We start from the raw sequence: 22,122 nt of genomic DNA on the forward strand, positions 1-22,122 counted from the left end.
AAACTATACACAGGCCACAAAAAGTTTTCAGCCATTCATCCAATACAAATTAGACAATTGTCAACTATTGCAGATCTGATGGGATTTAAGTCAGTTCGTGTTAATTATGTTGCTTATAGCCTAAAATGCATCAGCACAACCCTACAAGCACACACCTGTAAACACCAGACTGCAGAGAGTTATAAACAAGAAATATTGGGTGCAGAAAAGTTACTGGATTTATTCAGCATCTGTTTCTGAAGATGACACAAAACATTTAATTTTTGTCACGTGCCAAGTCTTCTTTTAGAATAAGACCTGGTCCAGTAACATGGTGCATTGGGTTTACATGTCCAGCTTTTAGTAACGAGGGACAAGGGGGAAGCTGCAGGGGTGTCCTCTGTGAGAAGGCACCAGGAGCTGGCCCCACGTCAGAGCCGACTCCAGCCAGCTCCAAGATGGAATCAGCTTGTTGAATTCTGGCCAAAGCTGAATTCATCAGTGATGCTGCCTGGACCTATGCGTGCATGTTTAAGAGAGGGTAAAAAAATGTTGTGGACCAGCAGGTGGGAGAGAGTAAGAAAAATGTGGAAGAAACAGCCCAGGTCAGTGAAGGAGGGAGAGGAGGTACCCCAGGTGCCGGAGCAGTGATTCCCCAGCAGCCCATGAAGAAGGCCATGACAAAAGAGATTGTACCCCCACAGCCAGTGGAAGATCTCATCAGTGCAGATACCCACGCTGCAGCCTGTGGATATGCCTTGAAGGAAGCTGCAGTCAGTGGAAAGCCCATGCCAGAACAAGTTCCTGGCAGGAGCTACAAGCCACAGAGGGGTACCTACATAGGAGCAGGTTTTTTGGCAGAAACTGTGGCCAGTAGGGGAACCATACTGGAGCAGCCTGTTCCTGAAGGACTGTACCCCATGGAGAAGATCCACACTGGAGAAAGTCTTGAAGGACTGTATCCCATGGGAAGGGCCCCACACTGGAGCAGGGAACAAGTAGATGGAGGATGAAACAGCAGAAAGGAACTGGTATGAACTGACTACAACTCCCATTCCACATCCTTGCTCAAGTAGGGGAGGAGGCAAAGCCAGGAATGAAGTTGAAGAGGGATATGAGGCGGAAAGTTTATTTTTATTTTTGTGTTTCGATCTTACCCTCCAACATTATTGAACTTCCTCATGTTGAAACTGTTTTGCCCATGATGGTAACTGATAAATAATTTCCTTGTCTTTATCTGTCCTGTTGAGAGGCAAGAGGGAGAGAGCAGCTTGGTGGGTGTCTGGCAGCCAGCCAAGGTTAGCTGACCACACACTGGCCCTCAAGACAGACCTCAATGGTCCTGGACAGAACTTAACGGCCTTGGGTTGTTGGGTTTTTTTGCTTGGGTATTTTGTTTGTCAGTTTGGGGCATTTGTTTTGGTTTTTTTAAGACTAAATGCTTTACACTAGAATTCTATCTTGATAAGATAAATGAAATACATCTGAAAGAGATACTGATTTGTATATAACTTTGCAGGTTTTATGTGGAGAAGATAGTGCCCTGTCATGTTGCAACCTTAAAGAGATGCAGAGAATATATAACTTCATGCCAATTACAGCATCTGTACCACTTTGGAGGTCTAATCCAGTTTAGAATATTGCTAGCTATACAGATCTCATGCTTCTTCCTTTTCCCAAGTAAAAAACACTTGGAAGAGTACTGAGAGAGTGTCATTGTCTTCAAACTAGTCTGCTGGATGACACCATATACTACAGTATCTTAACAGAAATTTTATTTAAAAGAGTAAAACTCCAGTAGATGCATGCCAGTCTTCTGGTACCAACAATAAAAAAATGAAAAGTGTACAATAAATAACAGTATATTAATTACTTCAGTTTTAATAGATTATTCCTATCTCGAATCATATTATTTACAATATTTTGTATGTACAGTGATGATTTGATAAAGGAATCACATAGTCTGAAACCCTTTTTTCTTCATCCAGTTTTCCAGTACAAAGGCTTAACTCAGACCAAGGACAAGTATCCCCTCCTAGGTCCTATGGCAGTAACAAAACACAACACTGCACAGAAGGATTACTGCTCCCCCCAGCCTCCTAACAGACCTAAAAGAGGAGTTTGCCTTCTTTTGGTGAATAAAGAGGCAGGCTGGTTTAAAGCCATAACTAACCAATAATATCAAGACAGATGGCTGAAGCAAACATAGGAGCACACATACAAGCTTTTTGCTAACACCACTGGTGCTGTAGCAATTAACTAACTTTTTTTGAACAACCAAAAAGACAACAGTATTTTGTAAGACATTTTTGCTTATATTTCAGTGTTACAGTAACATGCAGGACGAAGGAATTCAATACAAAGGCAAGTTAACATAGCCCCAGCATTTTCTTACTACTTTCCATGTATGTATTCACTTCTATGAGGAAAAAAGGTGTACCAATGAACATTAACATTTAATTATTTTAAACTGTTCCTTAAGCATGCAGAGAATGCAATTCCTAAATTAACCTCTGAATTAATTAACATTTCCTCCATCTAGTCCCTCTGCAAGATACTTTCCTAGTGTTATAATGAATCAAACTGGGGTTTTTTTTTAAGTGTTAAGGTTTGGAAGCGATCTTGCAATACCTTTCTAACCATGCTTAATCTTATTGCCAATACTACCTTCCTCTTGTTTCAAGACACCCGCTTCCTGAATTGTGATGCAATTTACTTCACTGCTTTCAAGGCTGAGAACCTTAGGTATTATACTATGGTCTGTTTTAGAAGATTCAGATTCTGAGTAGCAAGATGTTAAAAGCCACTCAGTTGATTTCCTTATAGAAACTGGTAGAGAAAATAATGCATCCTTTGATGAAACTAAGGAGAAGCATACTATGTCAACAAAACTACATTATCACTTTAAAGGGGAAAGAAAAAAAAATCCCCCTGCTTTGCTGTTCATTCTCCCCTTTCCCCCAAATACCAACAGTTGGGATTTTTTTTTAAGAAATGAGGCCAAAGAGAAGATCCAGAAAGCTGCAGCACAGAATGTTAAAACCCCACACCCTGTGGAATAATACAATGAAATTTCAATGCTTAAAATTATTTCTGTAATTGATATTTGCTATACGAAATATATATATTTCAAGTACATTACCAAGTCAGCCCAAAACTAGTATTTTAACAAAAGACAAAAAAAGACTATATTTAATCAAACATTGTCAGAGCAATTATAATGCAGCAGCATCAGAAACAACATCAGATTCAGATTAGCATTTTGGTGAACACTGTTCAGGTTAAGTACATTCCTGGATGCTGAGGCTGTTTATCCCAATTAAACAAGGGGTAAGGAAGACCTCTAATTCTACATTAATGTTCTTTGCACAACTAATTCTTGACCCAATCAGCTCTAAAGAGGTTTGAGATAATTGTGTTTGAATTGAACAATATAGTCAGGAGGCTTCTAAGACCAAGTTATTTTTTAGCAAACAGCAATTTTCTTTCCTGAAGCTTCTCTGCAAGAAGTCTTGCTATGATAGCAACCTGCCAGACATAAAGAGTTGACGCTTGGTATTTTTAATGTCATTTCCTTTCAGATGTTGCAGTACACTCTGGAGACACAGGGAATATTTGAGAAAACCAGATCTAGTATTACTTACAAGAGGAAACAAGTTGAGATCAAGCTACTTTTCCTACTCCTCCTAGTGTGTGGGGGATGGGGAATTGGGCAACCTTATATTTTCCTAAAATTGCCTGAAGTAGCATCACCTGCTATCGTATACATCCTGCAGTTTAAAGGAAACAAACACCAGAGGATCCAGCAGGGACTCCAACACACTTAGAGCAGCTATAGGAGTAGTTAACCTGGGACCTTCAGCCAGATGTCCCGTTTTTCACAGGACTTACCCTTCCCCAATTGCCTGTTTGTTTCAAACCCTGTTTCCCTTTCAACCTTTTGTCAAGCTTCAGTAGTTGCCAGCTGATTTGCCGTCCTTCCTATCAATTTAGAATATTTACTCCTACAGAACCTCGTTTTCTCTAGTGGTAGGAAGGTTTTCTGGTTCTGTCATCCATATTATTCACATCAAATGCAATCAACTTCTTCCAGCCCTGTAATGCCTGTCACAATGGGGCAAATGCAGGGCGAGGAAGAAAACCCCACAGGATTCATTTGCAAAATAATTGAAAATTTCAGTATGTTAGGGCCTGAAGCACGGCAAGGTTTAGTGGATACAAACCAAAAAAAAGAAAAAAAATCTGAGAAGTAGGGAGCACAAAAAAAACCCCAACACCCTATGTATTTTTAGAAGTAGCTAAGGTTCCTCTAAAGCCTTATCACTTATTGAATCTTCAAAAGGGCAAAACTGCAAGGGATAAGATAACACGCATTAGAACGATTTTCTCTGAGAACAGATCCATTTTACATGGACTGAAATTTTCACATATAAGAGTCCTAACAAGAATTGCATAGTTTTCTCTCTTTTAATAACCAATTGTTACATAAATATCTTCATTCAAAGGTATAAACCAAAGAAATCCATTGTCTATCAAGAAGGAAGAGAGGCTTGAAACTGTTTCTCCTCCTGTCTCTGCATACTCAAGCAATCTGAGGGAGAACCTAAGTCTAGGTGGGCAGTCCATGGAGTTTTGACAACAGTATTTCCAATGTGTCCATTTGTGTCTGATATAAAATCACTGCAGTAAGTATGCTTTTAAAAATCTTACTTGTTTGTTCTTTCTCAGATGAACGAAGTTCTCAAGTGTCAGGGTTTATTTTTGTCAAAATAGTCCCATAAGATTTATTACTTTTTTTAATGGAGCATGCATTTCCAGAGTCTCCAGCAGGCAGGCGAAAACATATTACTTAACCTGGGAGAAGTTCCATACTCACCATCATGATTATCATGGGGATGGTAAGTGATAAGATCCTACATTTTCATCTACTCCTTTGTGCCAGGATAGTTGTTCATGCAGCTGTATAGTGAGCTGGATTAAAAGCACATGGCTCTCAAGTAGGAGTAGAGGGGGAAGACCTCCACCCTTTTTAGAAGCAGCTCTCATTCATATAAAAATTAAGCAGCTGTGGACCCTTACATTCAGACCTTGCTTGAACCAGGCCCATAACAATGCTGGCTCCCCCTCCCATTCATTTCTAACCCATGCTAACACAAAGATTTATGCTGCCATGCAATGAGCCAAAATAGGGAATATGACAAGGATTAAATGGAGAAAAGAATTAGTTTCCACCTTAACAGTTCTCACTGGCTACAGGCTCACAATGCATGTGTCTCTTCAAAGAACACTAGCCTGCATTTTAGATGTGTAGGGGGAACCAGGGCGCATTCTTATTCTTCCTCACAAGTTACATGCTGCATCCACAGCAGTGCTGTCTCAAGCCATTCAGACCAGTGGATTTACAGCATATACTGTATTATTTCCAGCTCAGTTCTCAATATCCTGGGAGTACATTCCAGACTACTGAAGCATCCCAAGACAATAGGAGGTGACTGCTCTGGTCTGCCCCAGTTTCAGCTCATTTGTGTCTTCACTGTAGCAAACAGGTTTCAGAGCCAATTTCATAAAGCCACTGAATAATCATCTCTAGGTCCAAAAGGGCTGTTTTGTTTGTAGATGCAAAGTGCTTTACTAAAAATGGAGAGCTTAAGGGTTCCCTTTCCTCAGTACAGACTGGTCAAAAACCCACTAGTTTAGTGAAAAACAGCTCTCTTTAATAAATAGAGTCCTTGGAAGCAACTAATTTTACCTAAAATGACACAGTCATTACAGAATAAATTAATTAGGCTTTCATAATGCAGTTTTCCTTGGTTTTACAGAAGTCTTGTTTGAAATTTTAACTATACAGATTTCAGAACAGAAAATACTAACAGCAAGTCACACAAACAGTTAATTCTTTTTTAAAAATGGACAGGCTAGTTAACATTAATAGAAGGTATGTCAGAGACTGAAGACAGTACCAGCAATAAGATTTTTTGCATAACTACACAGAAAATTAGGGCATTTCGATTGTGACCTACAATCTTTTCTCCTCCCGATGTGTATATAGACACCATTAATACATGCAAGGTTTTTCATTAACATGCATGGGGTTGACGGTAAACTGGCTATATTTACACAGGTCATGTTTTTCCTATTAAAAACAAACACTTAGAAAACATAATTCAAGAGGCAAGATCCTGTGCAATAATGTCTGAATCAATTTTAAAAATAATTACTGCTTTCCTCTTGTTTCTCATTAAGCCAATACTGGTGCTGCAAAATTGGCAACTTCTTCAAACCAGTTTGTTCCAGAAAAAGCTGCTCCTATCTAGTTCTGACAGCCTGCTGCTGCTAGTGGAGGGGAGATAGGTTAAACCAACAAGCAAGCACATCTCAAAAGGAAACTGGCACCTACTGCCAAAATGTAAGCATTCAAAGCCACCAGCAATCTAGCTGCTAAGTTTATTAAAATCTGAATGCTTTGTTTACCACCCTTTAAAATGTAAATAGATGAAAACTAGACAAAGACTACTAGATATAATCCCCCCTCTGGAAGAGTGTTACAGGCCAGTTTTTATGCTGCAGTGCATTGACTTTCTTGGAAAGCACTGCAGAGCTGAATTAAAATATTTCAGCTGTTCTGTGAAATGGTTCATTGTTTTTGCTGTATGTGCCCAGTCTTCAAACATTTCAGGTACTGCCTATTAGACTTCATGAACTGTAAGTTTCACAAGGGCTGACTCTCCAGCCACTTCTGAATACCTCAAGAAATTCTGAAAGGAGAGTTTATGTTCACGTCCAAGACTGTCCAACGCATTTCCTTCAACAACACAATTTTAAGTCTCATAATGGTAACAAAGGGAAACACTGTTATTGTGGGATAGACAATATTTAAGTACAAGATGAAGAACAAAAAACCTCACTCCCTTGCAATGAACATGCTTAAGCAATGATGCAGAAGCTGTCAACAATTATGCCAATTGTCACTGCTGTGATAAGCATTTCTTTCATCAAAATTAAAATACATTCTTTCAAGTATTTCCAACATATGTAATCAAGCATACAAGATGCAAGGATTTTTAAGATTCAGTGATATTCTTGCATCGTTTTCCCTAAGCAGCCAAATATTTAATTTTCAATTGCTAGCATTTTGAAAGTAGGTTTAATGCTGTCTAGATTCATACATTCTACCAAAACACTATTTCGCAGACACTCGAGGATCCTGCCAACAGTGCTCAAGTCCATTGTATCCATGTGCTTCTGGAACAAGGAAATTAATACTCTTCTCCCTGAATAGCAGCACATTAGCATGAATACCTTTCTCTCTGAATAACAGCATTTTAGCATGTTGTAATTACTCTTTCAAAAAACAAAAACAAAACCAACCAAAAAAACACCAGGGTAAAAAATGTCTGTTGCCAGAATCTCTGCTGCCAGAATCTCTAAGGAGGTGAACCCTGTGCCTTAGAGTTGTGAGCATGACACAGACAGCAGTCATACCTTTATAGCAAGAAATTTCATACTCTAGTTTTCATCTTTTGGACTTCTCACCTGCTATCAGCTGACAGTTCAGTAGCTGCAGTACAATGCATTTATTATTAGAAAAGATAAGTTATAGAAAAGTAGGTAAGGAGATCATCATTGGGGCAGTTGGAGCCAGTCACAAGCCAAAGAGCCAAGCCTTTCTGGAAGACACTGAAGGAGCTAGTTCTTTTTAAACCTGTGTTGAAAAGATGAAAAACATACTCCAGCACGTGACACTCTTCACTGTTTCACCCACTTCCTCCACTTAGCCCTAGACACCATCATGTTCCATCAACACTGAGCAGATGTGAAGGTAAAAAAAGCCTTGCAAAATAACTTTAAGAATCTGGACCACATTAAGAGAATCAAGTTGGAAGCTGTAGTGGGAACAACAGTAGGTAACAGGTTAATCAGAGTATTTCAGGAAAACTCATCCAAAACAGGAATGCTTATGCAATTCAAGGCCTTCAGCAAAGCTCATGTTACACCCTCTCTTGAAGTGCTCAAAAACACCCTTGCAATCTGTTCTTTTACAAGTCTCCTCCCATTCTCAATATGATCACCACTCAATAACTGAAAACTACCTCTCAGAACATGGGAAACTAGCCTCTTGGCCCTCATTTTTCAAGCCACTAGCCTCAGGCAAGCAATTCAAGTGCCTAAACAGACATACCTAATTTGAAGAGGATACCCTGCTTGGCTTCCAGCTACTATTCCAGAAGGAAATAGATCTCCTGTGGTTTGTGCAGTCCATCTGCCAGGCCTTTTTTTAATATCACAGGCATCACAGAAATTCAGAAGTAGCAGAAGATACTCCAGTTTGGACAGCTGAATCTTAACTTACCTGTCTACTCTATTCCACATATCTTTGCTATTGTATTTTCCACCAGGAATTTGAAATCACAACCAAGGAACACAGAAGACCTCTTATGCAGTACCCAAACAAACTGCAGTCTGCAGCTCCAAAAGTGAGTTAAAATCACGTCAGTGTCCATATTCAGAGTCATCAATTTGATCACTGCAGTATTTGCTGCACCCATCTGTATTCTGCTATATAGATACCTATTTTGATGTTCTCCTCAAGGACAGACTTAGAGTTCAGAAGTCATCGATACCTCTATTATGTTTCCTTCAAACTATCTCAAAATATAGCTTACAGTGATGCACCAAACAAGTATGATGGAAGACTCCATCAACTTTATCCATAAATTATATATGCAAGGAATGGATGTTCAAGAGTACATAGAAATAATATGCTAATGTAGAATAATAGATTCTGCCTTTAAGTAATTATGTTTATTGAGGGGGTGGAGAGAAGAAAGAGAAAGGGCAATCTGATAAAAAAATAGATTTTTGGCTAATTAGTATCTCTTCAATATATTCTTCAATGACAATATTATAATAGCACATTTACCATACAAGTACAATGCCCAGGACTTAGATCCCCAACAGTAAAAAAGATAAATTGAATGTCTTCATCAATAAATTCTGAATGTTTATGAAGGTACATTTCTAATCTGTGCTGAAATCAAGTCTATATGTAACAAACACTTTCATTATTAACCTGGAAATATTTTAAGGATTTCTCAATTTTATTTTTTTTTAAAGCTTGCTGTTGACAGGGACCAAGACAATGAAGGACACAGTATTTAATGAAAATTCCCAGTCTGATATATGAGTCAAGTAGCACCTTTTTTTTTGTATTATTTCCTGTAGTATCCATCAGATAGGTCTGAGTGCTCTGCAAGTCATTATTATTGGAATAAAAAAAGCAAAGATTTAAGCCATTTGAATTTTTTGAGCAAAACAACCCCAAGATTCCCAAATCAAGTCTACTCTGACTACTTTTTTTATGTTCAAAAGCTGTTTAATGCTAAAGCTTGTCACATGAATTTTTGCAGCTATGAAAGAGTAACTCTTAATGGCAGCAGAAAAATAATACTGATCTATTATAATGAAGTGAGTCCCTAAAGTTAAACTTGGCATTTGAAAGATGGATAAAGTTTCCTTGCAGTGTTGCCAAATTTTAATATCTTTAGTGGGATTCATCTTAGTGTTCATTTACATGAAGTTCCATTCATAGTCAATACAATCCTAGGTAATATAGTTAGGTCATGAGTCATCTCATCCTAAAAGTAGATGTCTACACCTGGTCAGATGAATCATACTGGAGAGAAATGGATGTTTTTAAGTACAGTAATACTCTTTGCCACTATTGGGCATCCAGTTTAATTGCAAGAATTCCCCCAGTATTCTAAACCAAATAATTAGAGAGGAGAATACCCTCCAAGTTATCTGCAAGTTACAAGCATCAAACTTTCAGGTGTACAGGATGTACAGAAATAAAAAGTCAACTCACTTTATATTCCTCTCTTATGTGTTCCCAGTATCCCACAGCACTTCTGTAAGGGTTTAAAAAGCAAGGTGACCAGATTTTTCCAGTTCCCACATAACCGTGAGACTACAAAAAGTTGGAGCAGTATCTGCACTGTGAGATCCACATAGACTATACAGCTTCCAAGAACCAGCATTAATTAAGAAGCAGCATTGTTCCTTCTACTCTGACATTGCATTAATATGAAAATTACTGAATGTAACTAATAGAACATATTCCTTCTGGGTTGAAGGGATGCACTGATTGATCAAGTAAGAATGACAGCGATTTCAAACAGCTGCCCTACAGCTCTCAGAAAACAGCAGGTTACAGAGGCAGTGATACTGCTTGTGTTCCCATTACATATCTCCTGATACTCTCTCTTGCTGCAGTAGATAACTAAACCATGAGCTAGATAGACCCTGTTGGCTGACATGAACATCCACTGAAGAAATCTAGTCTTCCTATGCTTTCCCTAATTTTCCCCAAACCAGAGAAGAGTTCCTTCAAAGGTGCCTTCCCAGCATGACGCTTTCTGTACTAAGAATGAAGCTTTAAGGAAATGAGTCTTCTACCAAAACTGGTCTTGATAAGCATCATTTACCTGTCCTTTAGATTTACTTGATCTCCTTCTACCTTCTTATGCCATATTGCCTGGAAAGACTGGTCATATACTAGTTTAGATGATAAAGTTCTGGAAAGATTACATCTTGCCTTCAATACCAGTTTGGGAATGAGCTAGGATTATACTTCTATTCCTACTTTACTTTTAAGGAATATCCACAAGGCTTCAAACATGGCATCGAGTTTCTTAACCTACTAGGCTGGCATAATGGCAAATGAAAAAAATAAAAACCAACCACAACTTTAGGGCAGAACAGCAGCTATTTTGGCAAAGGTTTGAAGTCAGACATCCTGCAGCTCATAGCACCTACAATGTATTCTCAAAAAATTAAATCAGTCAAAAGACAGCCAAAGAAAACCTTGCTAAATCTGGTCTCATCCCAACAGAACTGGGAGCAGGAAAAAAATCCCACAACACACACAATAAATGGAGTCAGATTGGAACACAATACAATAATACTGCGGCTAAACGGACCTTAGAAAGGATGTAAAAATAGCATTTAGCTTCTTAAGGAATCCAGACTACATTCAGCTCTTGCACAAAGGGTGGAATGGAGGGAAGAGGACTGTCAATTCAATCCATTTGGGATGCCCATATAAAAAAGTCTTATTTCACCAAAACAGCTTCTGGAATGACTATTTTGAGACTAGATATTTGGCCCCATTGAGTTTAAACAGCAATGATAATAATCTAGAAGAAATACGAGCTAAAACTGTGACTTTTCTTCCAAGTTGTATTTGGTCTCAGTTATAAGTCCATTTCAAAGAAAAAAAGCCAAGTGTCCAAATTGGCAGTTGAATCGGTTAAGTCTGCTCGGGCCATCAAGATACACACAATTTTACTGATGGTGCCAGTCCCCACAGCCTACACAACACACATTTATTGAGTGATAAGAGCAATTCTTGCAGGTCATTCTTACGATACAAATAAAAGTTCAGGCAAATAAATGTAAAATAAGACCCTGTTACTAGGATTTTTTGTTTGTTTGTGTAATCTTCACTGTTACATGTGGGAAGACCACAGGCCTTCCCATACGTTCCACGTCAGGCTCTTCCAAATACTTCCACAACATCGGATTCTGCCTTTGCTATGAAGCAGGGAATAACCATTCTATTTTACAACTTGGAGTGTAGTACTGGAAGAAAGAGCTGCTAGTATCTCTGGACTCACATTCAGGTAGACAATAGGAGGCAAACTACACCTATGTTTATCCCAGGAAAGAATTCTATGTATCTATTTTGAGGTAATACTTGGGCAAGATTTAAAGCATGAGCTCTGAATCTACATTTGATTTCTTGTATAGAGAAGGGAGTGAGGAAAAGTTAAATAGAGCTTCTCAAAGGAGATTAAGTGCCTTTAACATTTGATTAAACTAAAAATGGAAGTATTTAAATTATTTTGGGGGTTTCAAAGATTTGCTAGCCAGCAGGTTACACTCTTCTAGTCCCCTCTCACTACTAGCGATGGGAAGAGAGAACAGAACTATTGAAGGCCAAGTAGCCTCTAGTTCGGGGATCCTCAAACTACGGCCCGTGGGCCAGATACGGCCCCCCAGGGTCCTCAATCCAGCCCCCGGTATTTACAGAACCCCCCTGCCACCCCCCACCCCCCCCCCCCACCGGCCTGCCACTTCATCCATGTGCTGGCCCCCTGGTTAAAAAGTTTGAGGACCCCTGATCTCGTTGGTAAACTCAACAGTTCATGGGCTGAACAACACAACAGCTGCTTACATGCAGTGAAAGACCCCCACCCAAACAAGACAAAAGCAAGTAACAGAGCTACTGAGGTAAAAGGATTAAGGCCCCAGAAACAAGGAAGATGTTGTAAGTACCTTAGTTGAACAAAAGATAAGGGAGAGGTGTAAGATAAGGGGGGGTACCCAGATACTCTCATGGTATACAACTCAATCTTGAAAACAATACACAGGGCCATGTAGACAAGAGAATGGCAACAATAGCCTCAGAGGATATGGTCTACTGATCCCACAGCTGAGTTTGCAGAAATAAACGTCAATCAATGGGCACAGTAAAGAAGATTGCAAGCTTTCACCTGAAGACCCTGATGACCATCCAAAGACCAGCAAGGAAGACTGCTGCACATGTGGACCATGCATTTGCATATGCCCATGAGTTCAATAAAATCTCATGTATATGTAAATGCATTCTCAGAAATCTTATGAATATGTATAAGTTTATGGCATATAGTCTCTAAAGGTTTGCCATATTGTTGGAGCACTTATGGTGGAGCTATCCCCCGTGCTGCAGTAAAGAATACCCCGCTGTTACTGAGTTTTATTATATCTGACTCCTTACCCAGCTGCACCTAGCTCCCCACTTCAGCAAGGTTAGAAAGCAAGGGGGTTTGGATGCTGCCGATCTTTTTATCGGAGGGCTGAAAAACAACTGCTTCAGCAAGCAAAGGTTAATGCTGGAAACTGGGAATCTATAAACACTCAAAAGAGCTAAATCTAACCCCAAAGTATGAAATCTTCAAGGCAGCAAAGTTCCCAGGACATTTAACCATTACCGAGGTCCTGCTACCAGACACTACAAATCATTACATGGGTCTAAATCTATTCAACAAAGTTTGCCTGCTAAATAGACTGTCTTTATCTCAGCTTCTGACTGACCAGTTGCCCGCTACCCTAATTTACCACTATGGGGCTGGGCAATGCTATGAATTCTGACTTTTACTTGAAAACTGTTGAAACAATAGTTACAAGTCACATAATTTTTGCAAAGATGATTCAAACTACATCCACTTCTCTTTAAACCAACTGACTAGGAGGGCATGTAATTTACACTCCTTCATTACTTCAGTAAGTAGTTTACTCATTTTAAAGCAGAGTCCAGGTTGAAAAAAATGTTACGTTTCAATTCACACTTTTGCTGTGCAGGCCAATCTTGCATACTGCTCATTTCTAGTAACAGAGCTCTGATGCTGGATTGTTTTATCAAGGCACTGTACCTTGCATTTAAAATTAGAACCTTGCTCCCACTTTAAAATGTCTTAATCTCCAGCTCCAGTAGTCTGCAGCTCTCTACCTCTCTTTATTCCCACCTACTCATTCCCTGCACAGCTGCCAGTGTTCCCTCCCCTAGCCAGCAGTGTTAGAAGTAACATGACAGCAAGTTCAGCAGCAGCCCAAGTGTAACATGAACTTCTGTTAGGCTGGCTTACAGCATTAGCTCAACAAACTTCACCTCCACACATCCTTAACCATGTTCTGACTCCATAGCAGATGCCCAAACATGAATGAAGCATATTAAGTGAACTAAGTTTATTGCATGCTTTCTGACCTCAAGTAGACATCCTAGAAAAATATATGGGGGGTTTTCCAAGTCACCATTTACATTGACAGTCCTGTTTCTTTTTCACTATGTACAGTACAGATGTGTCAGCTCACTGGGAAAATACAGAGTCCCATTTCAAAAATATGTAAACATTTTAGCTCAAAGGGTATTTCAGCTACAGTCTAGTTTTATTCAAATTGCACTATATTCACTTGAGGAACTAGCAGTAGAAAGGGGAACCTACCATTTTTTAAAAAAAGGTTGCCTGTGGCAACTTACTTATTAATCAGAAGCAGGAATCTTTCTACAGTCAGAAAGCTATAGGCTCAGTTCTCTTGTCCACGTACTCCCACTTACAGAGGGTTTAGCACTGGAGTTGCAGATTTATTTCTTGAAATGAGGTTGTGCCCATGACCCAAATGCTTGTTAGAAACAATGGACTTCAGAAGCCATGAGTGCAGTTCAAACAGCCGAGCCTTGCTTACGATCCTCCTCTTTTCCATAGCCCACCAATAAACTTCAAAAATAACTAGAAAGCTTGTTCAACACCAGTCCTCTATCATATGCAAGGTAATACAGCCTTCTCCCACATAAAAGCTTCAGAAAAGCATTTACTTGAGGCACTGGAGGGACAATATCAAGTAATTAGGAACACCCCTTGGCTCAACCTTTGGTTTCATACCTGACTTTACAAGACCATTTCTTGTTAAGAATGGTGTGATTTCCTTAGTTACTTCACACAACTGTTTCATGTGTTCTTTGATGGTAAACATTTATGGTTTTATACATTCTCTTTGACCACTAGAAAAAAAAAGTAGATACTTTGTCAGTTCAACTATGACACTGACATCTTCAAAGCACCTTTGAGCTGCAAGCATGTAGCTTAAACACTAAACTACTGTAGCTACCAAATTGCTAAGGTAAATTTTAACAGCATCACTGGAATTTTTCTATGAAAATGATTCTCCTGTGACCCTTACATTAACCCAATAAAAAAGAATGCATCATTAAACTTTTACAGCAGATAAAATTTAAATAAGAAATAGTAAGTCCAGTAGGAGATTTTACTAGTATTCTGTTCAGCTGGATCATCTGCATAGGTCCACAATGCAAGCTACAGGGCCATATTCACCTGAAGCCTGGACCAATATATTATTGTTAGGAAAGCAGTGAAAGAATACTGTATTGTTTAATCTTATTGTAAAAATCTTCTTATAGTCTAAGTTACCAATTCCAGAAATAACAGATTTTTCATAAACTGTCAGTTATTCATACTGAAATACATTCACATTAAAATTCACTTCAAATTTGTTTTGGTTTTCCCCTGTCTTGTAAATTAGATATAATGGGCAAAATACCAGCTCCGCAAGTTTGCTATTACTGGGAAATTCCACTAAATAACATGGAAATTCCACCTACAGCATGTTAACATAAACTCACACAACCCTGGCAGAAAGCTTTTCCTTTACAAAAGACCAGCTTCTTTAACACCACTACATTCAGAATCAAGTGTTACAACAAAATTCACTTCTTAAATTTAATAAACTGGGTGAAAGTGAGTGAATGTGGCCACTTTGTAGTACTCACGGAAGTCAGCAGGCCAACTTAAAAGCCTGCTGCACAGCCTAGTAGCTTTTCAGCACATTTCTCTCCTATGAATGACCTAGCCCAAAGAGCGCACTCCTCCCTCGACTTGCCGCTTGATGAAGAGATGCACCACTATTCTCCCTTGCTCTTCTGACAAGTTATTTTCTTAAGAGATCTCTATCATATGCATTAAAACAACCCAATGTACTTTCAACTAGATATATATCTAAGAATTTTTAATACATTTGTATATATTTCCTCTCCCATTACATTACAATCTAGGATTCCTTTCCATTATTAAAAGTACCATTTGCTTACCAGCGACATTATAAGACAATTTTGTAACAGAACAGGTTGGCCTCTGAGGATTTAAATCTTCACTTAAAAAAAAATCACAGAACAGTTCAGCTATTTTTATAACTTTGACAGCCTAACTTCTGAAAGACTTCTAATTCAAATGAACCTGGCTACATCACTGCAAGTTGTTTTTAACACTCATCCAATGTTTCTGATTGCTTCAGCTCCACCTTTCTGTTGGTGAAAGAAGCAGGAATGTAAATGAATCTAATCTACCCTCAAAATGCTACTTTGTAGATATATAAGATAATAAGCATATATTAGATGCTTGTATTAATCATATATCAAAGAAAGTATGATTAATGAGTCTTCCAGCATCGTGTAGTTGTCCACCTTAATAAAAGCCACACAGGTACCTCTACAGATTTTTGTGGAATTCCTGGTAGAAAAGAATGCAGGAATTTTTGGCAAATATATCCTCTACTTCAAACTGCACTTGTACAATTAATATCCTATCCCAACATATGTATCTTGAAAGTATACCTTTTTCTAAAAGAAGGGTGCTACAGTTAGAAAAATAAGAACCTTGTCCAGATTAATATTTCAAGGTTTTACTAGTTTCACAACTTTTTAGCCAAAAGGTATGTCCATTACAGGCTAACAAAACAATAATATTGTATTTCACCTGTAACAATGCTAGATGTTTTTCACATACACAATCTCTGGGAGTTTTCAATTCAAAGCAAGCACAGATTAAAAACAATATGAAAACTAGGCATATCTTTCCTATACATATTTCTATAACATTCTTTTCAAATATCAGCACTCCCACATGTCCTTAAGTTTGTTAGAAGTTAAACAATTTAGTTGTTATTTCTGCTGTGGTGCTATCAAGACTTGTGAAACAATGCATAGATGCGACTACATATGTGCAGCTGTGAGTGTATACTCATATAAATAAAATATGGACTCCTTGCAATGGCAAAGATAGAATTCACTTTAAGCAAGTGGCAATATGAAAGATGAAATGGAAATAATTGTATGTAGCAGGTAGATTTAAAAAAAAATTAAGTCTGTTGACTACTATGATCTGGAAGAAAAATTTATCTTCATAAGAAGCCTCAAAGAACCTTTTATATCCTTCAAAATAACAAACAAGGATTGTAATCATTATCAAACTGAAAGAGGGAAAGAATATGTTACATACAGAGAAATAAGAAACTTTAAGTTAATTCCAGAAGCTGTATTTTCAAGGTCAAATAAAGCGATGACATTGGAAAGTCCAGATATCAATATCAGATAAGAGTCTGAGAGAGTTTAAAGTTATCTGGACTGACTGTGGGACATAATAAAACAGCAGATGCTACCCGCATACAAGAGGGGATATCAAGGGTTAGGTCTTCATTCCATGCCTTATAGACCTCCAAACTGTACTGGTAAACAAATATTTCTGGACATTAATAAGCTGAAATATGAAACAAACATCATTGAAATCCTTATTTAGTAATTCTGAAGTATTTATTCTGTAATTAACAGCAAGTATTGAACATATTTGAGTTGTTAGTCTGGACACTCCCCAAGAATTTATATCCTGGGAGTGCCTGAGCATTACATGCTTTTAACAGCTTCCTACAGATTTGTTTGCTAGTAGGTTCGTCTATAGTCAAAACATAGGAAAAAAAATCCCTCTATTTTTGGTATTGACACTAGTAAGATTTAATCATGATAACTACATAAAACTTTGCTATGTATTTGCATTCACAAGTTTTCCCCCACACCAGTTCCCAATCTATTTCATGTACAAATTGGTGCTAAAGAACAAACAAGGATGTTTGCAACTTAAATAGTTTTGAACAGGAATAGAACCTCAATCTATAGATTTCCAGTTTTCACGTACATTTCACATTCAAAAACTCCACAAGAGGACTGTGATGTCCACACTCCCACATTATGAATGCTGTCCTTTAACTAAGTATAGGCTACTACTCAACTAGTCACTAAAGTGCCACCCAGCACAAAATTTGGGCAAATGGTGGATTTCTAGTAACAGCCTTCTTGTATGCACCAGTTACAACTTGCACAATGAAGCAGTAAAGAATGGCCATTTGAGAAACAAAAAGAAAACACACATAGCTGAGATGCTTAGTAGCAGCATCTGCAGATGTTTGCTCACAAGCTAATGTCACATTTACAAACCCGCTCTTGCAGCATTCCCTGCAGTCGTAACATTCTGCACCTGACAACCCATTTTTTTGGCAATGCAACAAAAAAAGTAACACCTGCATCAAGTGACTTGCTATCGGACATTCAGAAAACAAGCAGCAAGTCCCCCAGTGCTAAGACGATGGAAGTCTGGCCCACAGCTGATTCTGCAACACCTTAAACTACAGGAATGGTAGAGAGATCAGAAACACCAGGTTTTATTTTCTATAGAAATTATTTTATTTCAAAACTGAATTCATGTGGCAGTATAGAGTACATTCATGCCAACTGGCCTTACCACCAGCCTACCTTTGTAGGAGGAATACTGATTGGCATCTACCACAGAAACTCCTCCACATGGCAAAGACAAATGTCAAGACATTATCCATGCTGAACCTCATATTCAAGTGAGCAACACTTGAATTCTTAATTCACTCTAGATCCTTAAGTGTTAAAAAAATTTCACAGCACTCCTTTATTAGTTGTTACTATCTTTACAGAAAGAGCATCAACATTCTCCCAAGTAAACTTGTTTGTATGTTGGAAGATAAAGGTATGCATTGTTCTAGTAAAGCAAAAGACTGTTTCTGCTTCGAAACAGTTAACTGAAGACAAAAAGCATATCCAGATTATACTTGAAACTCAGTTCCTCTTTAGCTACCTGTTTCTCAGTTGATTTTGATATTAGCACAACACTCCTCAAGGTGAGCTCAGTGAAACATTTTTCAAATCACACCCTTTCCTTTGTAGGAGACAAGATTCCCTTCTACCAATCTTTGTTCAGGCTTCATTTTCTGCAGCATCTTACTGCTCAGCACATGTGCTAAGCACTCTGTGTGCTTATCTTCCAGGAGCTTTTCATAGTTTATGATTCCATTGTGTTCCTTACCTTGGACATTCCTTCCAGCACAAATAGCTTCCTTGCTGTTTTTTTCTTCAGTTTAGTAACAATAATCTTATAATCTACCTCATGAGAGGCATTTACTATCCAACTTTCTAAGCTTATACTCTTCAGTTTATTTCTTCAAGTCATGCCTCAAACATTTTGCACAGCATATTCCCAGAAGAGACAACAGATTTGCACTGTTCTGACCTTCCTTCCATCTTCTGAGAATTTAAGAACTCCTCCAGCCATAACATTTTTCCTCAATATAATCAGCTTTAGACACCGACACATTTTTTTTTCTTTGAATCCTAACTTAAGTTTACAAGTTTTTTCTATCTGCTGGAAAACGGCAGCTAATGCACATCATCAAGTTACCCCTTAGCTAGCCAGTACACAGCCACTACGATTTTAACTGGGCCAAAACCATGACAAGAAGAGATTTAAAGAACATGTCAGAGAAAGTGTGAGACCTATACAAGTTTCTTCTTCCTATTGGACAGTGGATGGTAGTGTGGAAGCATGACAATAACTTGAAAGGAAAGTTGACTGTAAAAATAATGTCGCCAAAAAAACCAGTACATCTACATTTGTAGAACAAGGAGGAATATACATTGTATCATTCATTCACACAGAACCAACTCACAGAGTCATAAAAGGAGGGAACAGAGCTAAAAGTTTACTGTTGCTATGATTCATTCTTTCATCTATTATTTGTCCTCTCAAGCAGATGTTTGAATAGCATTGATCTTTTCATTCTTATGATGTATCTCATTCCTTACTCTACTACAGACCCCTATTTCTGCTATATTTAAACAGAACGTTTGGGAATTGAGCTATGCTGTTCATGACCTCAAAACTTGCATGATGATGATGATTATGTTGTCTCAGTCCACATTGCAACCCTTGAGCTAGCTGCATCTCTGCCCCCTTTCTCATTTCCAAGTATCGCATCTTCAAATATCTTATCAAACACCAAAGCTTGTGCTTTTTCTGTTGCTCCCCTGCAGAACTTCACAGTTACACTTGTAGATGTATGACCAATATCTCCTCAATCAACCAAGCTTAAATGTACTGGCTTTGGATTTTACAGATTTTCCCATTCTGGGACTTCTGACTAGGCAGTCTGGCCACTACATAAGTTACATGCTAAAATTAACGACTGAATAAATAACACGGACATCTATGCAGATGAAGCGGCTCAGCATATCCTGCTAACAACATACTCAGGAGCTTCTCAGATATTCTGAGCCAAGGCTGTCTCTCTAATTGTCCCAAACAGTTCTTTCTCTCAAGGTGTTCCTTTACAAATTACTGCAAGCACTGTGTAGTCAAGCTGTAATCTTTCTGGTCAGAACTGCTGGTGGGATGGTAAAGCTTTCCTAAATGTATTTAAAAGGTCAACGGGCAATACTTGCTTAAGAATGGCCAACCTTTTTTCCTGTAGAATCCTTCACTTGAGCCCCGCTACATATCCAGTAAGCGCAGCCTCCACATAATACCTATGGAGAAGCTCAATTTCCACCAAACTTCTCTATTCTATTAAGCGTCTCCAGGATCTGTACACATTTCCACTAGAGGATGCTTGTTTGCACCTTTTTCTAAGATGGAGCTGCTTTTAACAAAATTAAGTGACCCCCTACACCTAAACGGGCCAGGAAAAAAGAAAAACATTAGGGAAGTACTTTCAGATTGCAAGAGTTTATTTACACATCTTCTACAGCAAGATGTATTTCTTTAAACACATCGACATCAGCTGCTATGTCAGCACATGAGCTTACCAAAACTTCCCCGCGGCATTCCCCCTTCAGCACAACTATTAAACAAGTAAGTTTTACGTTAATTTATTAATTAATAGGTCCGCCCAGGCCGCCTGTCACACAGGCAAGTGTTATCGCTCCCCCGCACCTGTCACCGCCCAGGGAGGCGGCACCTGCGGGGCTCCCCTCCAGGTGAGCCCAGGCTGCCGGCCGAGAAACAGCGCTAAAAAAAAAAAAAACAACAACAAAAAAAACCAAACCAAAAGAAGTCCTTTATCTCTCTACGTTTTTCTTCCTTCGTACCACCCAGTATTAAAGCCACCCGCCCGCAAGAGGAAAAAGCAAGCCCCGCTGGGCGCCAAGCGCCACGGGCACCCCGAGGGCGGGAGGCTGCCCGGGCCGCCCGCGGCCCCCGAGACGGGCCCGGCGCCGGGGCGGGGGGGGGAGGGGACGGGACGGTTCTCACCGCTCCTCTCTATCCAGAGGCCCTGGGAAAGTGCATTTACTGCCTTCCCTTCCGAGGTGGGAAATTTGAAAAACAATAAAAATGAAACAAACAAACAAAACCAGCCCACAGTCCCCCGCCAGCCCCGGCGCTGGCGAGCAGCGAGCGCAGCCCGCCCTGGCAGGCTGGTGCCCCGGCACCTGCACCCCGCCCACGGCACCCGGCTCCGCCGCGCCGCTCCCACCGCCCCAGGCCGCGGGGGGCGGGCGGGGGGGCCGCGGGGCGGAGGAGCGGCACCCCCGGCTACGGGGGGCCGCGGGCCGGGCGGGGCGAGGGGGCTGGCGGCAGAAGGGCCACTTACCGGGCGTGCAGTGCAGAGGCGAAGAGACGGGCGAGGAGGGAGGCGCCGGCGGCTGCGGTTCCTTCGGGGTGCCGGCGGCCGAGGAGGGGATGGCGGGGGGCAGCATGAGGTAGCGGTCGGGCTGCGGCAGGCAGCGGAGGCAAACCGAGTGGAGGCAGGGCAGCAGCTTGGGCCGCCGGCTCTGGATCGGCTGCCCGCACACGCCGCAAGTGTCCAACAGGTTGAGCGGGGCCACCTCCCCGCCGCGCTCCGCCGGGCCCTGCCGGCTCTCGGCCTCGTTCTCCCCGCTCAGCGTCGCCGCCCCCGTTCGATCCGCCGGGCAGGGCGCCGCCGCCCCCGCCGCCACCCCCGCCGCTACTACCGCCGCCGCCGCCGCCTCTTCCATTGTCCTGCGCCGGCCGCTGCCGGAACGCCGAAGGGAGGGGAGGCGGGGCGGTCCCGCTGCCCCCGCCGCTTCCCGCCCGCGCCTCCGCCGCGCCGACCCCCGCCCCGCGCGGCCCGCGGTGTTTGTGTGCCTGCCCCGGGAGGAGGCTGCCCCGCCGCGCCACACGGCCAACGGCCGCCCGCGGCCCGCCCCTCGCCACGCTGCGCCCCGCCCCCCCCCGCCGCTCCGCCCGCTGTCCCGGGCCCGCCGCCCCGCCCTGCCCCGTCACGCCCCCTTCGGGGCCACGCCCCCCGCGTACGTGCAGTGAGAGCTTCTCCCACCCCGCCCCCACAGGAACCAGACGGCCGCCGGCGGAAGCCCCGCCCCAGGAGGCCCCGCCCCGAGAGGCCCCGCCCCCTCCCCGGGCGGTTGTCGGGGGCTGTCTG

The 22,122-nt window shown here is 40.9% G+C and overlaps 1 protein-coding gene across 1 annotated transcript in view; it reads right to left on the reverse strand.

The window, feature by feature from the left end:
- Window positions 1-21,842, reverse strand: part of TRIM24 (tripartite motif containing 24) — a 64,788-nt gene extending 42,946 nt beyond the window's left edge. The window contains exon 1 of the mRNA XM_055807495.1: window positions 21,313-21,842. Within this exon, the coding sequence (XP_055663470.1) occupies window positions 21,313-21,697 (385 nt within the window). The 5' untranslated portion in view covers window positions 21,698-21,842. The remainder of the gene's footprint in view (window positions 1-21,312) is intronic.
- Between the last annotated feature and the right edge of the window lie 280 nt (window positions 21,843-22,122).

The sequence above is a fragment of the Falco peregrinus genome, chromosome 6 (assembly GCF_023634155.1).
Source record: "Falco peregrinus isolate bFalPer1 chromosome 6, bFalPer1.pri, whole genome shotgun sequence".
In the NCBI taxonomy this organism is placed as follows: Eukaryota; Metazoa; Chordata; class Aves; order Falconiformes; family Falconidae; genus Falco; species Falco peregrinus.